This window comes from Ochlerotatus camptorhynchus, unplaced genomic scaffold, assembly GCF_037179485.1.
Source record: "Ochlerotatus camptorhynchus isolate MF236.1 unplaced genomic scaffold, CSIRO-AGI_Acam_v1.1 ptg000685l, whole genome shotgun sequence".
In the NCBI taxonomy this organism is placed as follows: Eukaryota; Metazoa; Arthropoda; class Insecta; order Diptera; family Culicidae; genus Ochlerotatus; species Ochlerotatus camptorhynchus.
In genome coordinates, this window is record NW_027041162.1 from 21,685 (window position 1) to 39,670 (window position 17,986).

The following is a 17,986-nucleotide window of genomic DNA, read 5'->3' on the forward strand; positions in this document are numbered from 1 at the left end:
GTGTCAGGACAGAGAGATCATGCGGGTCGTTGGAAAGAGGCGTCAATGGTCTGGAGTTCGGTATACATTCAGTCTAGGAAACCGCTGTGCGCATATTGTCGTAGTGGAGTGGAGCTGCTCCGATGATCTTCAAGAAATACCACTTGAAGGCCTTTACTGCAGCCTCTCATAGGCCGCCGAAATGCGGCGCACGAGGTGGAATAAACTGGAACTCGATGCCCTTCTCCAAACATTCGGTGGTCCATGCAGTGCCGTTGAGTTCTATATGTAGTCACCTTGCCCAAGATTTTGACAACATTGGCTGTTGTCTTCACAAAAACATACGTTGATGGCAACAGTAGTCCACAAACTTAATTTTGCGCCGGCGTCAATCTCACAACGGGTGAGCAGCTTCGATTTACCCAGCCGATGAGACGATTACGCTGATGTCATCCGCATACGCTACTACCAGATCGTTTCCAAACGCTTGTTCGAGTCTGCACACAAGATAATGAAGGTACAGCGCGTTGGATCTCGAGCGAATGAGACGAGATGTAGATCGGCCAGCAATACGCGAGAGTAGAGCGATGAGTTCTTGATTGAATCTGAGCGAGCACATGTTATCGAATGACAATGATGACGGAGGCTGGCTATGCGATCTTTGAGGGCGAGAATGGCTTCGAAGATGTTTCGCTCTGAGTTCAAAAATTTCTGTCTGTTGCTCAAAACATTGTGGGCTCTCATCACTCGCTCCAATATGGTTTTGAGGATGCGAGAGAAGAGCTTGTAGTCACCTTGCCCAAGATTTTGACAACATTGGCTGTTGTTTCGCAAAAACATACGTAGATGGCAACAGTTGTCCACAAACTTAATTTTGCGCCGGCGTCAATCTCACAACGGGTGAGCAGCTTACCGTGCAGAGGATCATCATCGATTGTTTCAAACATGTGCTGCACTCTCATTGGTGAATAAATGGCAGCACAGCGAACAAAAAAATCGATTAGTTGTTAATCGAGTAATTAAAAAATGGGACAACTCTGATTTTGGTGTGTTTGTTTTGATAAAAAAGAGCGCAAAATTTCATCTCTACCGAGGGGGCAGCAAAACCACAAAATTACCTTGAATACGGAGGGTATTCATTGGATGAAAGGGACCGTGAAAGAGGACACTAAAATAGAAAGTTTTTCTTCCGACAGTTTCATCTTAGAATTCATCTTTGCTTGTAGTCACTGTTGAGAAGCGAAACCGTGTTGTCCCTATCTTTTTTCTTTTCCAGCACGCTGATGTCATCCACAAATGTAGCGGGTAAGTGCTCCATTTAGCAGCAGATTAAGCTCTTGGTGGATTACATTTAATATACGGTGGTAAAACTCCCTCGAGATACTATCGTCAGTGTGCTTGCCCTGATTGCATGTAAAATTTCTTTCGTGGAGACTTCGCTTAAACAGGCTTCATTCAGTGGGTCGTAGGGTGGAACGACTCTCTCGCAAACAAAGTTGTTTTCGAAATTCTCTCATATTTCTTCCGAGTAGAGGGTCTTGAAGTAATTGACCATGTGGGTTTCGATCGCTTGTGGCTCGGCAATAGTTTCGTGCTGCTCTGTCTTGAGCTGCGTGATGATGGTTTTCCTCCTTCGCCTTTCCCCCAAGCGAAATTTATTTAAAAAAAAATATTAATAATAGTGCAATTTTATCAATATTTATTTATTTTTATTTATTTTTAACAATCGTGTAAATGAAATGTATTGACTGTGTGTCCATATCTGGTCAGTCGTGAAGTAGCAACTACGAACTTTACGGTCATCGATGGCATGATTATAACTACTCATGTTAACCAGATTTTAGCAATCGCATAATCTATAACCTTAAATAGCAAATTATTTAATTGTTTCCCCTTTTTTGTATGTCTTTCAGAAAACGCTTGAACGATGCGCTAATTGAAGAAGGTTATGATATCAATCATAATCGCTACCCCGAAGGATACCAAGAAGCACCACTGGCGTACGATGCTGTGTGGAGTGTGGCCTTAGCATTCAACAAGACAATGCGTAAACTCAAGGGAAAGAACTTAAAAGATTTTACCTACACTGATAAAGAAATTGCAAACACTATATATGCTGCTATGAACTCGACGCAATTTCTTGGCGTATCGGTAAGCATGTTTCTTGACAGCTATATTTATGGGGGTATCCAGAGTAGGTAGAAATATATGACAAGCAATGATAAAAAAATGATAAAAGGAAGAAGATGGATTATAATTTTGGATAGAATTTTATAAAACTAGTTTTGAACTCGTTAAAATTTACAACATTAGTTTTTTTTTTTAATTTCTCACACTTAGACAAATTTCAAAATCTACGAAATTTGTAGTCTCTATCAATAATAACGAAAAACGGCGCCGGTGGTGTAGTGGTAAGCGTGATTACCTCTCACCCCAGCAGGCCTGGGTTCAATCCCAGTCGGCGCCGCCGGGATGTTCTGAGGCATAACATCTCTGATCACGCCTTCCTTCGGATGGGAAGTAAAGCCGTTGGTCCCCGGTTCATGAGTTGATGGGTCGATAGGTAGGGTCCAGGTGTGGGAGCTGCCTTCCTGGCACGTCGGTAGTATTGGTGCTCAGCACGGAAAACAAGATCGACGGAAAAAACAAACCAAATGAAAAAAAAAAAAAAAAAAATAATAATAACGATGACTTAGTAGTTTGAAGTGCTGGAGGAAATATTCGAAACAGGCTGTTTCGAATCTTGTTGTGCGTGGATTTCCCATTCACGGTCGGTAATTTAGATGAATCTATAGCTGTACTGACTAACACTTTGAAAACGTGTACCAATCAATTAGTTGAGCAAAAGTTTGTTTCTTTGAAAAACTCGTAGAGCTGGTACAATTTGGATCTTTTGCGTCTTTAAAGTAAGAGGAGCAAATGGTACAAAAAGTTTTGTAGATCAAATAGTGATAATCATTGGAATAGGTACACAATCGCGCTTCTTAGTAATTGCAAACTGCGGTCCATAACTGTTAATGGCACAGTAGAACATTCAGAACTTAAATTGCTTGCATCTAAATTTTATGATTATTTTGTCGAAAGTGTTCCATCAATCTATGAATTCGATGAACCTGACAAAATAAAGCAGCCAGTCAATAGTAGTTGAAGATTTCAAGGCTTTCACCCATTACATTAGATGAACTTAGAGTTATTTGCTTTTCATTAGGAAAATCGGCTGGAGTAGATTATGTTAATGCTAGAGTTATTCAAGATTGCTTTCATGTCATTGGCCACATCTTGCTAGACCTTATTCATGAATTATTGCAGGCTGGTCGAATGCCACAAATTTGGAAAAAATACTTAGTGGTTCCTATTCAAAAAGTTGCTGGAACGATTAAAACCGAAGAGTTTCGTCCCATCAACATGTTGCAAACATTGGAGAAAATTTTAGAACTTGTTGTTAAAGACCAGCTGTTGGAGTATTTAAATAGTAATAGTTTGTTTATACCAGAACAATCAGGATATCGAGAATATGCTTCGTTGAATTTAATGTTAGCGAAGTGGAAAGACAACTTGGAGCGTAAAGATACGACTGTTGCTGTTTTTTTTTGATCTTAAACGCGCATTTAAAACAATGTCTAGGCCCTTATTGATGAGTACAATCAAGTGCTTTAAAATTATGAGTACTTCATATACAGCAATGCAATAGAAAACAGTTATAGTGAGTTTCAGAATTTCGTGAAAATTGATATAGTTCTTCCTTTTCAAAAAATATTAAACTTGTATTTTTTTAGGATTTCCGTGTTAAAAAAAAATCAATTTTTTTTCAAAATTGTCTCAATTATAATTTTTACACATTTTTCTTCCGTTGAAAATGAATACCGTGTATCTCCAAAACGATTTCGCCAACATCGCTATTTTTAATATGAAATGTAAAATTAAATGATCCTCAATTAAAAATACTACAATAAGAAGTTGTTGAAGAACCTCGCAGTAAAAATCTAGAAAAAGCATTTGTAGCGTATTTTTGTACAAAATCAAATATCTCTTTAAAATAAACTTAAGTCATTTTTCATTTGAATGGTCAACCGTAAAAATCGGTCGAGAGGCTCAGAAGTTATAAATTTTAGAAAACAGGCATTTTTGAAAAAAAAAAAAGATCATTCGGACCACCCAAACACGGACATGGTCCATTAGGGGAATGGCGGAATAAAAAATAGAGGAAATGGCTCAAATGTTGGCCTATGGATCTATGATTATGCCCATCACTAAAAATCTGCCATTTATCAATTTTATCTAGATCATCGACGAGCGTTGACCGTGCCGGACGTGCATTGTTTTCTCTCCGTCGTTTTTGAGCTGTGTTTTTTTTTCCCGTTTCGGGTTTTTCACGCCATCGCGCAAGTGTGCAAGTGATAGTGCTAGTTGATAATACCACAAGCAGCCAGCAACGCTCTTCGTGGAAGCAAGCTTCCCCAGCCGTCCCTGACGGTAGCATTTTTTTCCAATCGTGCCAAACCGAACTGTCAACAACGATCTGCACCACCGGATAGCAGCATAGATCGTCTTCAACATCATAACGTTGTACCGGTGTAGTTAGATAAGTAGCAAATATATTGTATTGCCCTTTGTTCTCGTTCTATCTTTCTTCCTTTTCCCCGTTTTTTTTTTTTGTTTCGATTTCTCCTTCCCTGTGTGTTCTGTGTTTCCTCGTGTGTGTAGTTTTTTTTGTAAATCCATTGCGGTGGTAGTTGCAACGCAATGGATAGGAGTAATGATGGCGAGGGGGCTTCCCTTTCTGCCGTTCCCACTGACGATGAGCAGTCCGATGTGGAAATGAAATCCCGTATGACAAAAAAGAATACCGGAACCATCCCAAAGGTTAAGCCTTCACCGTCCCCACCTTCTCCCCTCTCACAACCCATACCGTCTCCCTCTACCCCACCTAACCCGTCACCCCCAACACCGACTAAGTCTTCTCCGCCAACATCGCCTATCCCTGTTAAACTAACGCAAGCTGTCCCCCGCCACAAGGCATACCCAGACGCCTCGAAAGGTCTATGGGTTGTTTTCTTCCGGCCCAAGCAAAAAGCTCTAAATGTTAACCGGATCGAAAAGAATATTTTCAATCGTTTCTCGTCCGTGACCGACGTTTTGAAGGTGCGGCCAGACAAACTGCGCGTCACTGTTGCTTGTCGCAAGCAGGCAAACGAGATTGTTGCCTGCGAGCTCTTTACGTTAGAGTATCGTGTTTATATCCCATGTCACGACGTGGAAATAGATGGAGTGGGCACCGAGTCGAGTATGACCAGCGAAGACTTCCTGAAGAGGGTGGTTGGTGTCTTCAAGAACCCCACCCTCCCTGAAGTAAAAATTTTCGACTGCATTCAAATGCAGTCAGCGTCCCTGGATGGGACGAAAAAAAACCTACTTGCTATCAGACTCGTTTCGGGTGACATTCTCCGGATCTGCACTGCCAGATTACGTCAGGATTGGAAGGGTTCGACTTCCTGGGCGGTTGTTTGTATCGAGGGTGATGAACTGCACAAAGTGTAAACAATTACGCCACACCGCTGCCTTCTGCGGCAACAAGCCACGCTGCGATCTGTGCGGCGAGAAGCATGTGGAGGGTGCTTGTAGTACTCCTCCCAAATGTGTTTATTGTTTGGCATCTCCGCATCCTCTCGCAGATTGCCCTAAGTACAAGCAACAGGAGGAACAACTTAAACGGTCCCTGAAGGCACGCTCTCAGCGTTCCTTTGCAGAGATCTTGGAGGCTTTTAATCCGCTTCCCAGAACCACTCCGGAAAAAAACGACAATAATCCTTTCAATCTTCTCCCAGTTGATGAGGACGACGCTGATGCTGGAGGCAATGATGGAAGTCATTTTGTTTTCCAAGGTCCTTCTAGAAAGCGAGCCAGGAATGGTTTGCAGAAAATTAAAAACACCACTAGTACTGACTCCCAAGCCCCCTTGGATAAATCAAGAGGCCGTGGAAATGTCCCGAAACCCGTTCCACCGGGTTGCAAGCCTGTCGATTACGACAAAGCATTTCCGCAGCTTCCGGGAACATCCGGGATATCCCAGTTTCACAGCCAGAACAGCGTAACGCCATGTTCACGTTTTTTGGAATAGTGGACAGCATTCTCGATTTGCTTAAAATCTCTGGCCCTCTAAGGAACATCATTGATATGATGCTCCCAATCGTGATACCTCTTCTGAAGCAACTAGCTTCCAAGTGGCCCCTCCTTGCTTCGATCGTATCCTTCGATGGATAATTTTCCAAAAAACGATACGGTATCTCTCTTACAATGGAATTGTAGAAGGATTTTTCCGAAGCTAGACGTGTTCAAATTCTTGCTAAGCAACCTGAATTGTGATGCTTTTGCTCCGTGCAAAACATGGCTTTCTCCAGACATCGATCTTTCTCTTCACAGTTTTAACATTGTCCGTCTCGATCGTGTAGACTCCTATGGGGGTGTGCTCTTGGGGATCGACAAACGTCACTCTTTTTACAGAATTGTCCTTCCTGCAATTTCGGCTGTTGAAATTGTCGCATGTCAGGTGAATATTTGAGGTAAAAGCCTCAGTATTGCCTCGCTATACATACCTCCGAGAACGGCTGTTTCTCATCGAGCTTTATCGGACATTTGCTCAGTGTTACCTGAGCCGCGTTTGATCTTAGGGGATTTTAATTCCCACGGTACAGGCTGGGGAGAGCTGTACGCTGTCAATCGCTCAACCATCATTTATGACCTTCGCGACAATTTTAACATGACTATTTTAAACACCGGAGACGTAACACGAATAGCCAAACCTCCAGCAAAAGTGAGCAGATTGGATTTGTCACTTTGTTCGAACTCACTATCATTGGATTGCATGTAGGAGGTAATCCAAGACCCCTATGGTAGTGATCATTTGTCCATCAAAATCTCGATCTCTAATGGCTCATCTTCGCAACATCCAACAACATCGCATACGATCTCACGAGAAACATCGATTGGGAAAAATACGTGAACGTGGTCCGTGGCGGCTCAGAATCGGTCGACGTATTCTCTCCTCTGGATGAGTACTCCTTCTTATCTTGCCTCATCGTGGATTGCGCGCTTCAAGCTCAAACGAAGCCAGTTCCTGGTGCTTCCATTCGTAAATGTCCTCCCACTGTGTGGTAGGACAAGGAATGCACCAACGCGAATAATGAGAAGTCAGCTGCGTTGAAACAACTTCGTAAGCACGGTTCCTACGAATACTTTGAGCGGTACACGGCACTGGAGGAAAAATTTAAGAGTTTGATCAAGGCCAAAAAACGCGGCTACTGTCGTCGTCGCGTTAACCGAGAAACTTCAATGAAAACGCTCTGAATTTTCGGCAGGAGAATGCGTAACGCGCATCGTCGGTCAATGAGGACAAGGAGTACTCTAACAGATGGATTTTTGATTTTGCGCGCAAAGTTTGCCCTGATTCGGTTCCGGTTCGAAACAACACTCGCGATACGTCGGTGGAAAAGAATAACATGGACTCCCCGTTCTCGATGCTTGAAGTTTAATTGCTCTTCTTTCATGCAACAACTCGGCCCCAGGAATGGATCGAATCAAGTTCAACTTGCTCAAGAACCTCCCAGACGTCACTTAGAGGCGCTTGTTGAACTTGTTTAATCAATTCCTGGAGCACAACGTTGTTCCGGACGATTGGAGACAAGTGAGAGTTATAGCCATTCAGAAACCCGGTAAACCCGCGTCGGCATTCAGAAATTGTTGGAGAAAATGACTCTTTTTCGTTTGAACAAGTGGGTCGAGGCGAATAGCTTACTCTCAGATACGCAATTTGGATTTCGAAGGGGCAAAGGAACGAATGATTGCCTTGCGTTGCTTTCAACTGAAATCCAATTAGCCTACGTTGAAAAACAGCAGATGGGTTCAGTTTTCCTGGACATTAAAGGGGATTTTGATTCTGTTTGCATCGACATCCTTTCGGACAAACTCCATACCAGTGGGCTTTCACCAATTATCAATAATTTCTTGTACAATTTATTGTCCGAGAAACAAATTAGCTTCTCTCATGGCAACTCGGTAATTTCACGAATTAGCTACATAAGCCTCCCTCAGGGCTCATGTCTAAGTCCCCTTCTGTACAACTTCTATGTTAAAGACATTGACGATTGTCTTGCCGCAAATTGCACGCTAAGGCAGCTTGCAGATTACGGCGTGGTTTTCGTGGTTGGACCAACAGCACCGGACCTGCAAGGACCATTGCAAGATACCTTGGATAATTTGTTAGGGTATCGAATTCTCTCAGGACAAAACTGAGATGGTTGTTTTTTTTTCTAGGAAGCTTTATCCAGCACAGTTGCAGCTTCAACTTATGGGTAAAACAATCACTCACAGCATGTCTTTCAAGTATTTAGGTGTCTGGTTCGATTCCAAATGCACTTGGGGAAAACACGTTGCGTATCTGAGTCAGAGGTGCCAACAAAGAATCAATTTTCTTCGTTGTATCACCGACACTTCGTGGGAGCCCATCCGGAAGATCTGATAAGACTTTTCAAAATCACCATTCTATCAATTTTGGAGTATGGTAGCTTTTGCTTCCAATCAGCAGCGAACACCCACATCTTGAAGCTGCAACGGATTCAATATCGTTGTATACGAATCGCACTAGGTTGTATGCATTCGACGCATACAATGAGTCTGAAAGTACTTGCGGGCGTACTTCCCTTATCAGATCGGTTCGCGGAATTGTCGTTTCAGTTCCTTACCCGCTTGAAGTCATGAACCCGTTGGTGATCGAGAATTTTGAGAAGCTGCTTGAGCGAAATCCGCAAACACGATTCATGAGCTTGTACTATGAGTACATGACTCTGGAAATTAGCCCCTCCCTGTTCAATACCAATTAAGTATCCCACGATTTCAGTTGTTATTCCGTAAGATTCGATTTCACAATGAGGGAGGAAATTCAAGGAATACCAGAGCCTCATCGCCCCCTGATTGTACCATCCATCTTCGCGAACAAATACCGCCACGTCAATGCCGAGAAGAGATTTTTCAGTGATGGGTCCACAATAAATACGTCCACTGGTTTTGGTGTATACAATGATCTCCATAGCGCCTCATATCAGCTTCAAAAACCATGTTCGGTATACGTTGTGGAACTAGCAGCTATATTGTATGCATTAGAGCAGATCTCCTCACGTCCCCCTATTTCATTTTTTTGGATAGTCTAAGTTCTCTGGAGGCTATGCGTTCTATGAGGCCGATGAAGCACTCGACGTATTTCCTGAACGTCACTGAGTGCTTTATCAAACAGCTCACATATCATCACCTTAGTATGGGTCTCTTCTTATTGCTCTATCCCAGGCAATGAGAAAGCAGACTCGCTGGCTAAGGTGGGTACTATGGAAGGCGACATTTACGAGCGACAAATCGCCTACAATGAATTTTTCACAATTGCTCGTTAGCAAGTCCTCATCAACTGGCAACAAAAGTGGAATGATGGTGAACTGGGAAGATGGTTAAATTCGATCCTCCCACAGGTGTCGATCAAACCCTGGTTCAAGGGATTGGATGTGGATCGCGATTTATCCGGGTAATGTCCAGGCTCATGTTCAACCACTACTCGTTAAACGCACACCTCTACCGCATAGGGCTTGTAGACAGCAGTTTGTGTGCCTGTAGAAACAGCTATCACGACATCGAGCATGTTATCTAGTCCTGCAGCTCACATCATGTGGCAAGATCTGAACTAATTGAATCCCTCAGGGCCCGACACCAATTAGAGACGTTCTGGCTTGCCGTGATCTTGATGTTATGAGATTAATTTTCGTATTTTAAAAAAAGGTGCTGATTTGTGTATGTAGTAGTGTTTTGTGTTTTAATTCTCTCATCACTATCCCAACCCAAGTCCCCTCTTGTATCATTTCAGCTGTGCTTTCAATGCTTCGATATCCACAGCACATGCCCGCCAATACAGTGCAGTGACACTCATCAGTCGAAAGAAGCAGAAAGAAGATTTACCAATATCCCTTTCCGCCGGCGCCGGTGGTGTAGTGGTAAGCGTGACTGCTTTCTAATACCCCAATGGATCTGGGTTCAATCCCAGCCGAGGTCGGTGGGAATTTTCTGAGGCATAAAAATCTCTGGGCACGTCTTCCTTCGGAAGGAAAGTAAAGCCGTTGGTCCCGGCCCATGTGTTGTTGTTGAATGGATGCGATATCCTACGCAGGTGTGGAAGCTGCCTTTCTGCACATTCGATTGCTGTCAATAGATGGCAATCGATATCCGTCCAGGGGGAACGACACTCATTTGGATGTATTTTTTCAGTCTAGTAATTACTTGGGATGTTCGGGGAAAAACATAATTGATGGGATTTTTTTGAGTGTGTCGTGTTGACGAAAATAGAGCATGGATAGAAAAAAATAGATGGGATAGATCAGGGAATGGATGTGATGTGAGGGGTGTTAAAAAGTTTCAGATGAATACAAGTCCGAACGCGAAGAGGATAGGTGTAAAAGGTGTAAAAAGAAGAAAAATCTGCTGCAATGCAGCGTCCATAAATTACGTGACGCTTATAGGGGGGGGCGGTGGTCACCTATATCGTTACGAATTATTACATAGGGCAGGAGGAGTAAAGCTTTCCGTTCCGTAACAACGAGAACATTTTGTTTTTTTTTTTTGTTTCTTGATGTAAAGTTTGAAAATACAGGTCAAAAAATGTCATCACAAAATCTTGCTTGCAAAATGGATATGTTTTAATTTTATGTCTTGAGATTTTTGCTATGCTTAAACTTTTGAAAAGCAGGTACCTGATAATACACTGATCTTTTGTTTTTATTTTGAATATTGATAATACAATTACCTAGAAATAAACAAGACATACTGGAATCAAAAATTAATTGAATGAGACGGGCTGGGGAGGGGGGGTTTGTATTTTAGAGCGTTACGTAATAAATAGAGGGGGATCATTTTCAGTGTAACGTTTTGTTCTAAAGGGGGGGGGGTCGAAAATATTGATTTTTAGCGTAACGTAATTAATGGATACCGAGCAACATTATACACTCAAAAAATTCAACACGTTTGATCGAAAGGTTTAAACCCTTGATTTTTTAAATGCACAATCACATTTACTTTAAGTGTATTTCACCTTGGTTCAATGTGTTATACACGTTAATTTCTGGTGTTTCAAACTTTGAAATGTTGAAAATCTTTCACTATCTATTCAAGTGTATTGCACATTGAATCACACTACTGTTCAAAACAGATGTATTTAAAGTGTTTCGCATTTCAATGCAATGTGAATTGCTTGCTCAGAAAGGTAAACATCGAAAACAAGAGTTGTGACTTTATCCTATCAACCCGCCTCATATATTAGAACAACCGTGGCACAGTGAGATCGAACGAAGACTCCGGCAGCAGCACACCCCAATAGTCCATGATCGAATCCCAAATCAGACCCATTAAAAAGATATGTGAAAGCTCTGGCCTCTGGAAGTATTGTTTATATATTTGTCGATTAATTATTAGAGTCGGTAAAGTAGAAGTCGATAAAGTAGAATATTGTAGAATATTGAACTATGATGTGCGAAGCTATTGATATCACCATATGAGGCACATAGAATCCAAGTGTGTCACAATTCAAATCCATAGTGTTCAGGCAAGGTTCATAGCATAAGATTCACACATGAAATGGATGTGTTTCACAATAAGCGCAAAATGAAGTGTGAGACACATGATGATGACGTGTGGAATTTTTTGAGTGTAGCTCCAGTGCAGAAAACGGTTCCGTACCAAATAGGTCGAAACTGCACAGCAGGAGGAACGGGTGGTGGCGATGGATCACTAGGTTCCGGTTAATATTCCCAGTTATATTTGGACGGGAATTTGATTCACAATATTCTCGCATATTAGCTCTTTCTTCTTCGAATCCAGCAGCAGCAACGAGCAAAACTTGGGCCGGTTGGAAAAATGACCTGAATTCCTTTTCCATCTGCTCTTATCCATCGAATTCGATCGGTTTGAGTCCGGGAAATGAATGTGCGTTGCCGTCTTCTCCGTGATGCACTTGATGTTGTCCCGCGACCGATTTTAGACGAGTGGTCCGTTATCTTTTTTAAGTTTTCGCACCGATTTTTAACCGGCATAGCCAGCTGACATGCATGTGTTTGTTGTGAAAATTGTTGAAAACTGACAGTGAGTATGGCAGAGTGCTTCGCGGTCGACCTGAAAACTTCGAGAAACTGCATGGCTTGCTTGACAATTTGTGTGCATGCAGAAGGGATAAGTTGGAAATAGAAAGAATAGATATGATGGATTTAAATTTTGTGCACGTTGAAAATTTTATGAGAGATTTTGGTAAAAATGGGATAATCCTGAAGTGTCGTTCCCCCTGTATCCGTCGGTGATTGGCACTAGATTGCGGAACAGAGACCGACGTTAAATAAAGTACAGAATATCCCTTTCCCTTTGTCTCCTTCCAATCCTCTAAATATATGTATTTATTAATCTCGAGTAAACCGCGAGTATTCGGCCCCCATTCTACTAACATTAGTTGTAAAACAAATTATAAAAAATTACATTTAAATTAATTTGGCTCAGCAAAGCTACCACATTTGAGCCTTTACAAATAAATGGATTATAAAAAAAAAATATCTCGATGAGCGAGTTCTAAGGACGGTACTAATGGATATTTTTGGTCGCTATTGAAAATTTAGTCGATTGCTGAATTTATGTATGGGCCTATTTAGGCCGACATTAAATTTTTTTATTAGTCAAATTATGATGATGATGGTGGTCCCACCTCTTACCCTTACAAAGGTTTGAGCTGGACGATTTATCTTTAAGATAATTATCGAACTGGTTTAAGTTACAGATATAAATTCCCTCTAGAGTTTACACTTGCTTCACAGCGATAAAAATGTGGAAAAGCTTAGGCGTCCACCTCTCAGCTCGCCTCTTTGTCCACCTAAAATATTCATAAGTATTACAAGCAATCAAGAGTTAATGAACAATCAATAAATCATCCTATTACACTGATAACCCCACAATCTGATGCTATCATAATTTTCAGCTATGTCAGGAATGCTCACGAACCCCCAACATTTGCCAGATAACTTACTACTAACTCAAGGTATCTTCCAAATAAGCTTCAAAATTGCATTTTATTTTTATCAAATGTTAAATTCAGTCCTCTATATTCGTAATACGCGTGCGAGGCTCAAACCGTTTTAGATTACTTTTTTTTTAATTAATCTACTTTTGAATCAAATATTAAAAATCCATCATCACCATCGAGGCGAACAGAAATAGATTTTGCAGTGCTACACTAATTATTAAAAAAAGTCGTTATGACAGCTATCCATATAAAATAATCCGTAGAGATAATATGTATCTATAACTTCGTCAAGATACATAATTTGTCAATTCATAAAAAAAATCACTGGATAACTGTTCAAAAGACAGATTAAACGTGTGAAATGCAGTGTCTTTTAAATTCTGTAAGTGTTGCTGAACGTTTGATATGTCTAGGCATCGGATTGAAAACATTTATTCCTTTATAATATAATGATTTTTGTGAAGCACAAGTCAAAAAATGTGGTGTTCTTGTTTCGGCCGCGTTTCTAGTATTATATCTATAAAAGTCACTTCCTCTTTCAATTCAATCACACAAATATCGAGGAAGCAAACCGTTAACTACTTTAAAAATGAACACCATAGTCAAATATACAATTCTTTACTTCACCGACAACCATTGTAAGGCGTCTAGCATCAAAGTTGAGGAAGTGAATCCATTTCCCCTACGAGTCTAATATTTTTTTATAGGGAAGAACTCATGTTGGGCCGTCGCATCATGTTGGGTCGTCACTCCGCGTGGCGATCAAGTGTGCTATGCGCGCTGCAAACAGACGTCAACAGCAACGCACGGTGGGGTTGAATTCGTGTTTTACGCAACCGTTAATTAACGACCCAACATGATGTGTTTAATACAAAATTGCGACAAAACTAAACAAGATAGAAAATTGGTTTCAAATAGAGAGTTGTAGAGCGCATATTTTAGTAAGACAAAACATACACTTTATTACGTTTTTTTTTTTTAAATAATAAGGACCCGTGGGAAAACACATCTAAACATTTATCCCTAAAATGTGTTTAAATGTAGTTTACTTAAATTAGAAATTTACTTCTATCGCCCCTTAAATTATTTGTATACATTATATATATAATCTTTTTCTGCTCTATTTTGCTCCTTTTAGGGATGGGTGGCATTCAGCTCTCAAGGTGATCGTATAGCTTTAACACAAATTGAACAGATGATTGACGGGAAGTACTTCAAATTAGGATATTATGACACACAAGCCGACAATCTCACATGGTTCATCACGGAAAAGTGGGACGGTGGAAAGGTGAGTATCGTACGTATATTTCTTTTTAACTCTATACCTAAACTAGAAAGCGCTTTGTAAACCCGTTTGAAAAAAATTCAACCAGTCTTAATGAAAAAGAAGCACTTTTAAAAGTTTGATACTTATCAAGTTGAATCTAACACACACTATGACCACTCTTACTTATACGCCTTGTAAAATGCATCAATACATTTGCCAATTTCTAATTACCCGATTTTTAATTAATTGAAAATATACAAGAAACTGATTTATATTTCACTGTCTCAACACGCTTATACGTTCATTTTTAAATTTCAGCGGCGCCGGTGGTGTAGTGGTAAGCGTGATTACTTCTTACCCCAGCAGGCCTGGGTTCAATCCCAGTCGGCGCCGCCGCGAAACTGACAACGCTCGTGATCCATAACATATTTAAGCCCCAACCAAGTAACATTAAATGCGGCAAGGTGGCAACAAATGTAATGCCTTCAAAACCATTCTTACTTTCCCGCAATGGACAATTGAAAAATGATTTAGTTGTTTCGAATTGACGAGCACAATTAGCGTGAATCATGCTTTCCTATAACGTTAACTAGAAAACTCTATAGGGCCACCCACATTAGATCCGTTTGCGTTGCGTTGACGTTAATTTGACAGTTAGACAATAGATTAGCTGTCATTTTACCGCAACGCGTCCGATCCGGATCTAATGTGCGTGGGCCTTATCTATTTTCCGCAACGCAGCGCGACATGTACCAAGCTTAATCATGCACGGTAATTCTAGAATACTCCTTTTATGACTATGTTTTACACATTTTCGAGAATACGGTTTATGCGTCAAAAAATGTTTAGATTTTAGTTACAACTGGAGAGTACTTTTTATGCATTTCCGAGTATGTCAACGACGAACAAAAATGTGTAAAAAGTAGTCGCCGCTGAGAAAAGAAAATTTATGCCGCGACGTGCCGCCATTTTCAAAACAGCGTTCATTGGAAAAGCAGCGTTTTAATTCTGTTCCCGGTCCCGGATTATTTCTGTAAAAGTGTCAGCGGTGGGTCAATGGAAAATGGAGGAATTGTCCAAAACTTTGGAACAGGACGTATTCACGAAACTGGCAGGTAATTAAAGCATTTACTTTTATTGTTAACCAAATAAAAAAATTTAATCGAATAAAAAAGGACATCGAGTATTCATTACGTGTTAAATGACATTTTCATCTAAATGTAGATCATGTCCGTGGATGCCTCCGAATCATTGGACAACTGTTCAGAAAAGGCGTTAAAAACGGCCAAACGTGATGCATTGGGAGTCGAGGAGGAGTTGGCAGCACCGTTGATTCGATGGATTGGTGTAAGTGTTTTGACGATTGATGCGAATAAAATCTGGAAAGGATTTATTCCATTTAATTAAATAAATAAATATTACTGTTAAAATTCTTACGCATTTTTATTCAATATTTGAAACGAACTTGAAATAAAAAATTTGTTTTATCCTAGGTTTAATTTTTATTTTCAATGTATAAACTATGCATTTAACTATGCATGTGGGAGTATAAATAACGCATTTATACTTTGTTCGGGGTGGGTGTCAAAACTACGTATTTTTAAGTTTACTATGTGGTGTTAAAAGTATGCATATTCTGACGTACATTCAATTTACGCAAAATAGAGTAAAAACAGTATACTCTTTTATTGGGTAGTCCCATTTTCCAAAGAAAGACCGTACTTTATAGTCATAAGAGAGTTTGTTGTGATTACCGTGTAGAGGAAAAAAATGAGCTGTCAAATTAGCACCACACGGTGTTTCGTGAAAAACCCATTAATGCATTAGCATTAGCATTATTGACCGCCCACGGTTGCTACTCTGTTATTACCAGATCAGCTGCAATTACACAGAGAACCAACAGATGATGTTTGGGACTAACATTCATCCTCAATATGTAAAAACTGAAGATCTAATATTTAGCAATACCAGCGCCGGCCGTGTCCGAATGCAGGTCCAATAGGGAATGGGAAGGAATGTGTTGACGTGATACTCGCTGTGAAGGAAACCGAGAAATCCTCTGCGCTTCCACGAGAAATCACTGGGATGTTGGATGTGGGGAAAGGTATGCAGCAGCCGGGATCGTTTTTGGTAAACTAATGCTGATTGTAGTGATTTATAATAGGTACACAAACACAAAAACGGGCGCATACACACGCACACACACTCGCACTCGTGAGAATAAACAGAATATAAAATGATATTAACTTTATTTTAACTTAGCTTTAACATAACTTCAACTTAACTTTAACTTAACTTTAACATAACTTCAACTTAACTTTAACTTAACTTTGACTTAACTTTAACTTAACTTTAACTTAACTTTAACTTAACTTCAACTTAACTTCAACTTAACTTTAACTTAACTTTAACTTAACTTTAACTTAACTTTAACTTAACTTTAACTTAACTTTAACTTAACTTTAACTTAACTTTAACTTAACTTTAACTTAACTTTAACTTAACTTTAACTTAACTTAAACTTAACTTTAACTTAACTTTAACTTAACTTTAGCCTAACTTTAACTTAACTTTAACTTAACTTTAACTTAGCTTTTACTTAACTTTAACTTAACTTAACTTTAACTTAACTTTAACTTAACTTTAACTTACCTTTAACTTAACTTTAATTTTACTTTAACTTCTGTAGGCTAGTTCATCTCTAAGCTGAAAAAGTGAATATTTATAATATAAATGCAAAATTCAATAATATAAATGAAATATTATAATATAATCCTAGAGGTGTTTCATCATCGAAGAGCTGAAAGCAAGCTTAAATAATTAAAATCGATACATCCCGCATGAATGAAAACTGAAAAAAGTGTATTATTATTTTGTAAATCTAATGATGTCATATATTCAAATATTCAACGATCTGAAAATAAACTTATCTTATTTGGTGTTTCGTGAAAAACCCATTAATGGGTAAAAAATGGGGGAGTTTTGAAATCATAAAATGGGTGAAAAATACCCATTTAAAGAATCAGTTCACGGTTGAATAATGGGTATATTTTTTACCCACTAATGGGTGAAAAACACTTCGAAATTGTATCGTCTCATTTCCGTCACCGATTCATTGGGAATGCAAACAGTTACTGTCCGCAGCATATTAAGCGAATATAGACGATCTCCGGTGAAGGTTGGAGTGGCCTACGGATAAGTTTATACAAATTATAAAAAAAAAAATATAGTTAAATTTAATCGGACACCTGCATTTATTTTCAATGTATTAGAATTTTTTTTATTCTTTATTTAGGAGATTTCCAGCCGTAGGCTGGTTCATCTCCGGACTATTAGATTTTTTTTTATATCAACGAGGACAAATAACCAAGCGTATGTATTTTTCACCCATTTTACGGTAAACACAATTTAAGAAAATGTGTAAAAAACACCTATTTAATGACAGACCACCCATTTACCCATTAATGAGTAAACCATAGTTTACCCATTTAATGAGGAGGGGCACTTTTAGCGGAAATGGGTATTTTATACCCATTAATGGGTTTTTGCGAAACACTGTGCACACGCTAATTGAAAAGTCCAAATTACCATTTTTTAAGTTATTCAAAAATGTCAAAAATGGGTATTTTTGAAAACCGGAAAGCGGGTACTTT

At 39.7% G+C, this 17,986-nt stretch overlaps 1 protein-coding gene across 4 annotated transcripts in view; it reads left to right on the forward strand.

Annotated features, from left to right (window-relative positions):
• GABA-B-R1 (gamma-aminobutyric acid type B receptor subunit 1) overlaps positions 1 to 17,986 on the forward strand; it is a 159,240-nt gene that overhangs the window by 16,650 nt on the left and 124,604 nt on the right. For 3 of the 4 annotated variants that reach the window (XM_065238019.1, XM_065238023.1, XM_065238022.1), the window contains 2 exons: positions 1,893 to 2,130; positions 14,205 to 14,363. In XM_065238019.1, the coding sequence (XP_065094091.1) occupies positions 1,893 to 2,130; positions 14,205 to 14,363 (397 nt within the window). The remainder of the gene's footprint in view (positions 1 to 1,892; positions 2,131 to 14,204; positions 14,364 to 17,986) is intronic. The other variant, XM_065238020.1, reaches the window with a different exon arrangement.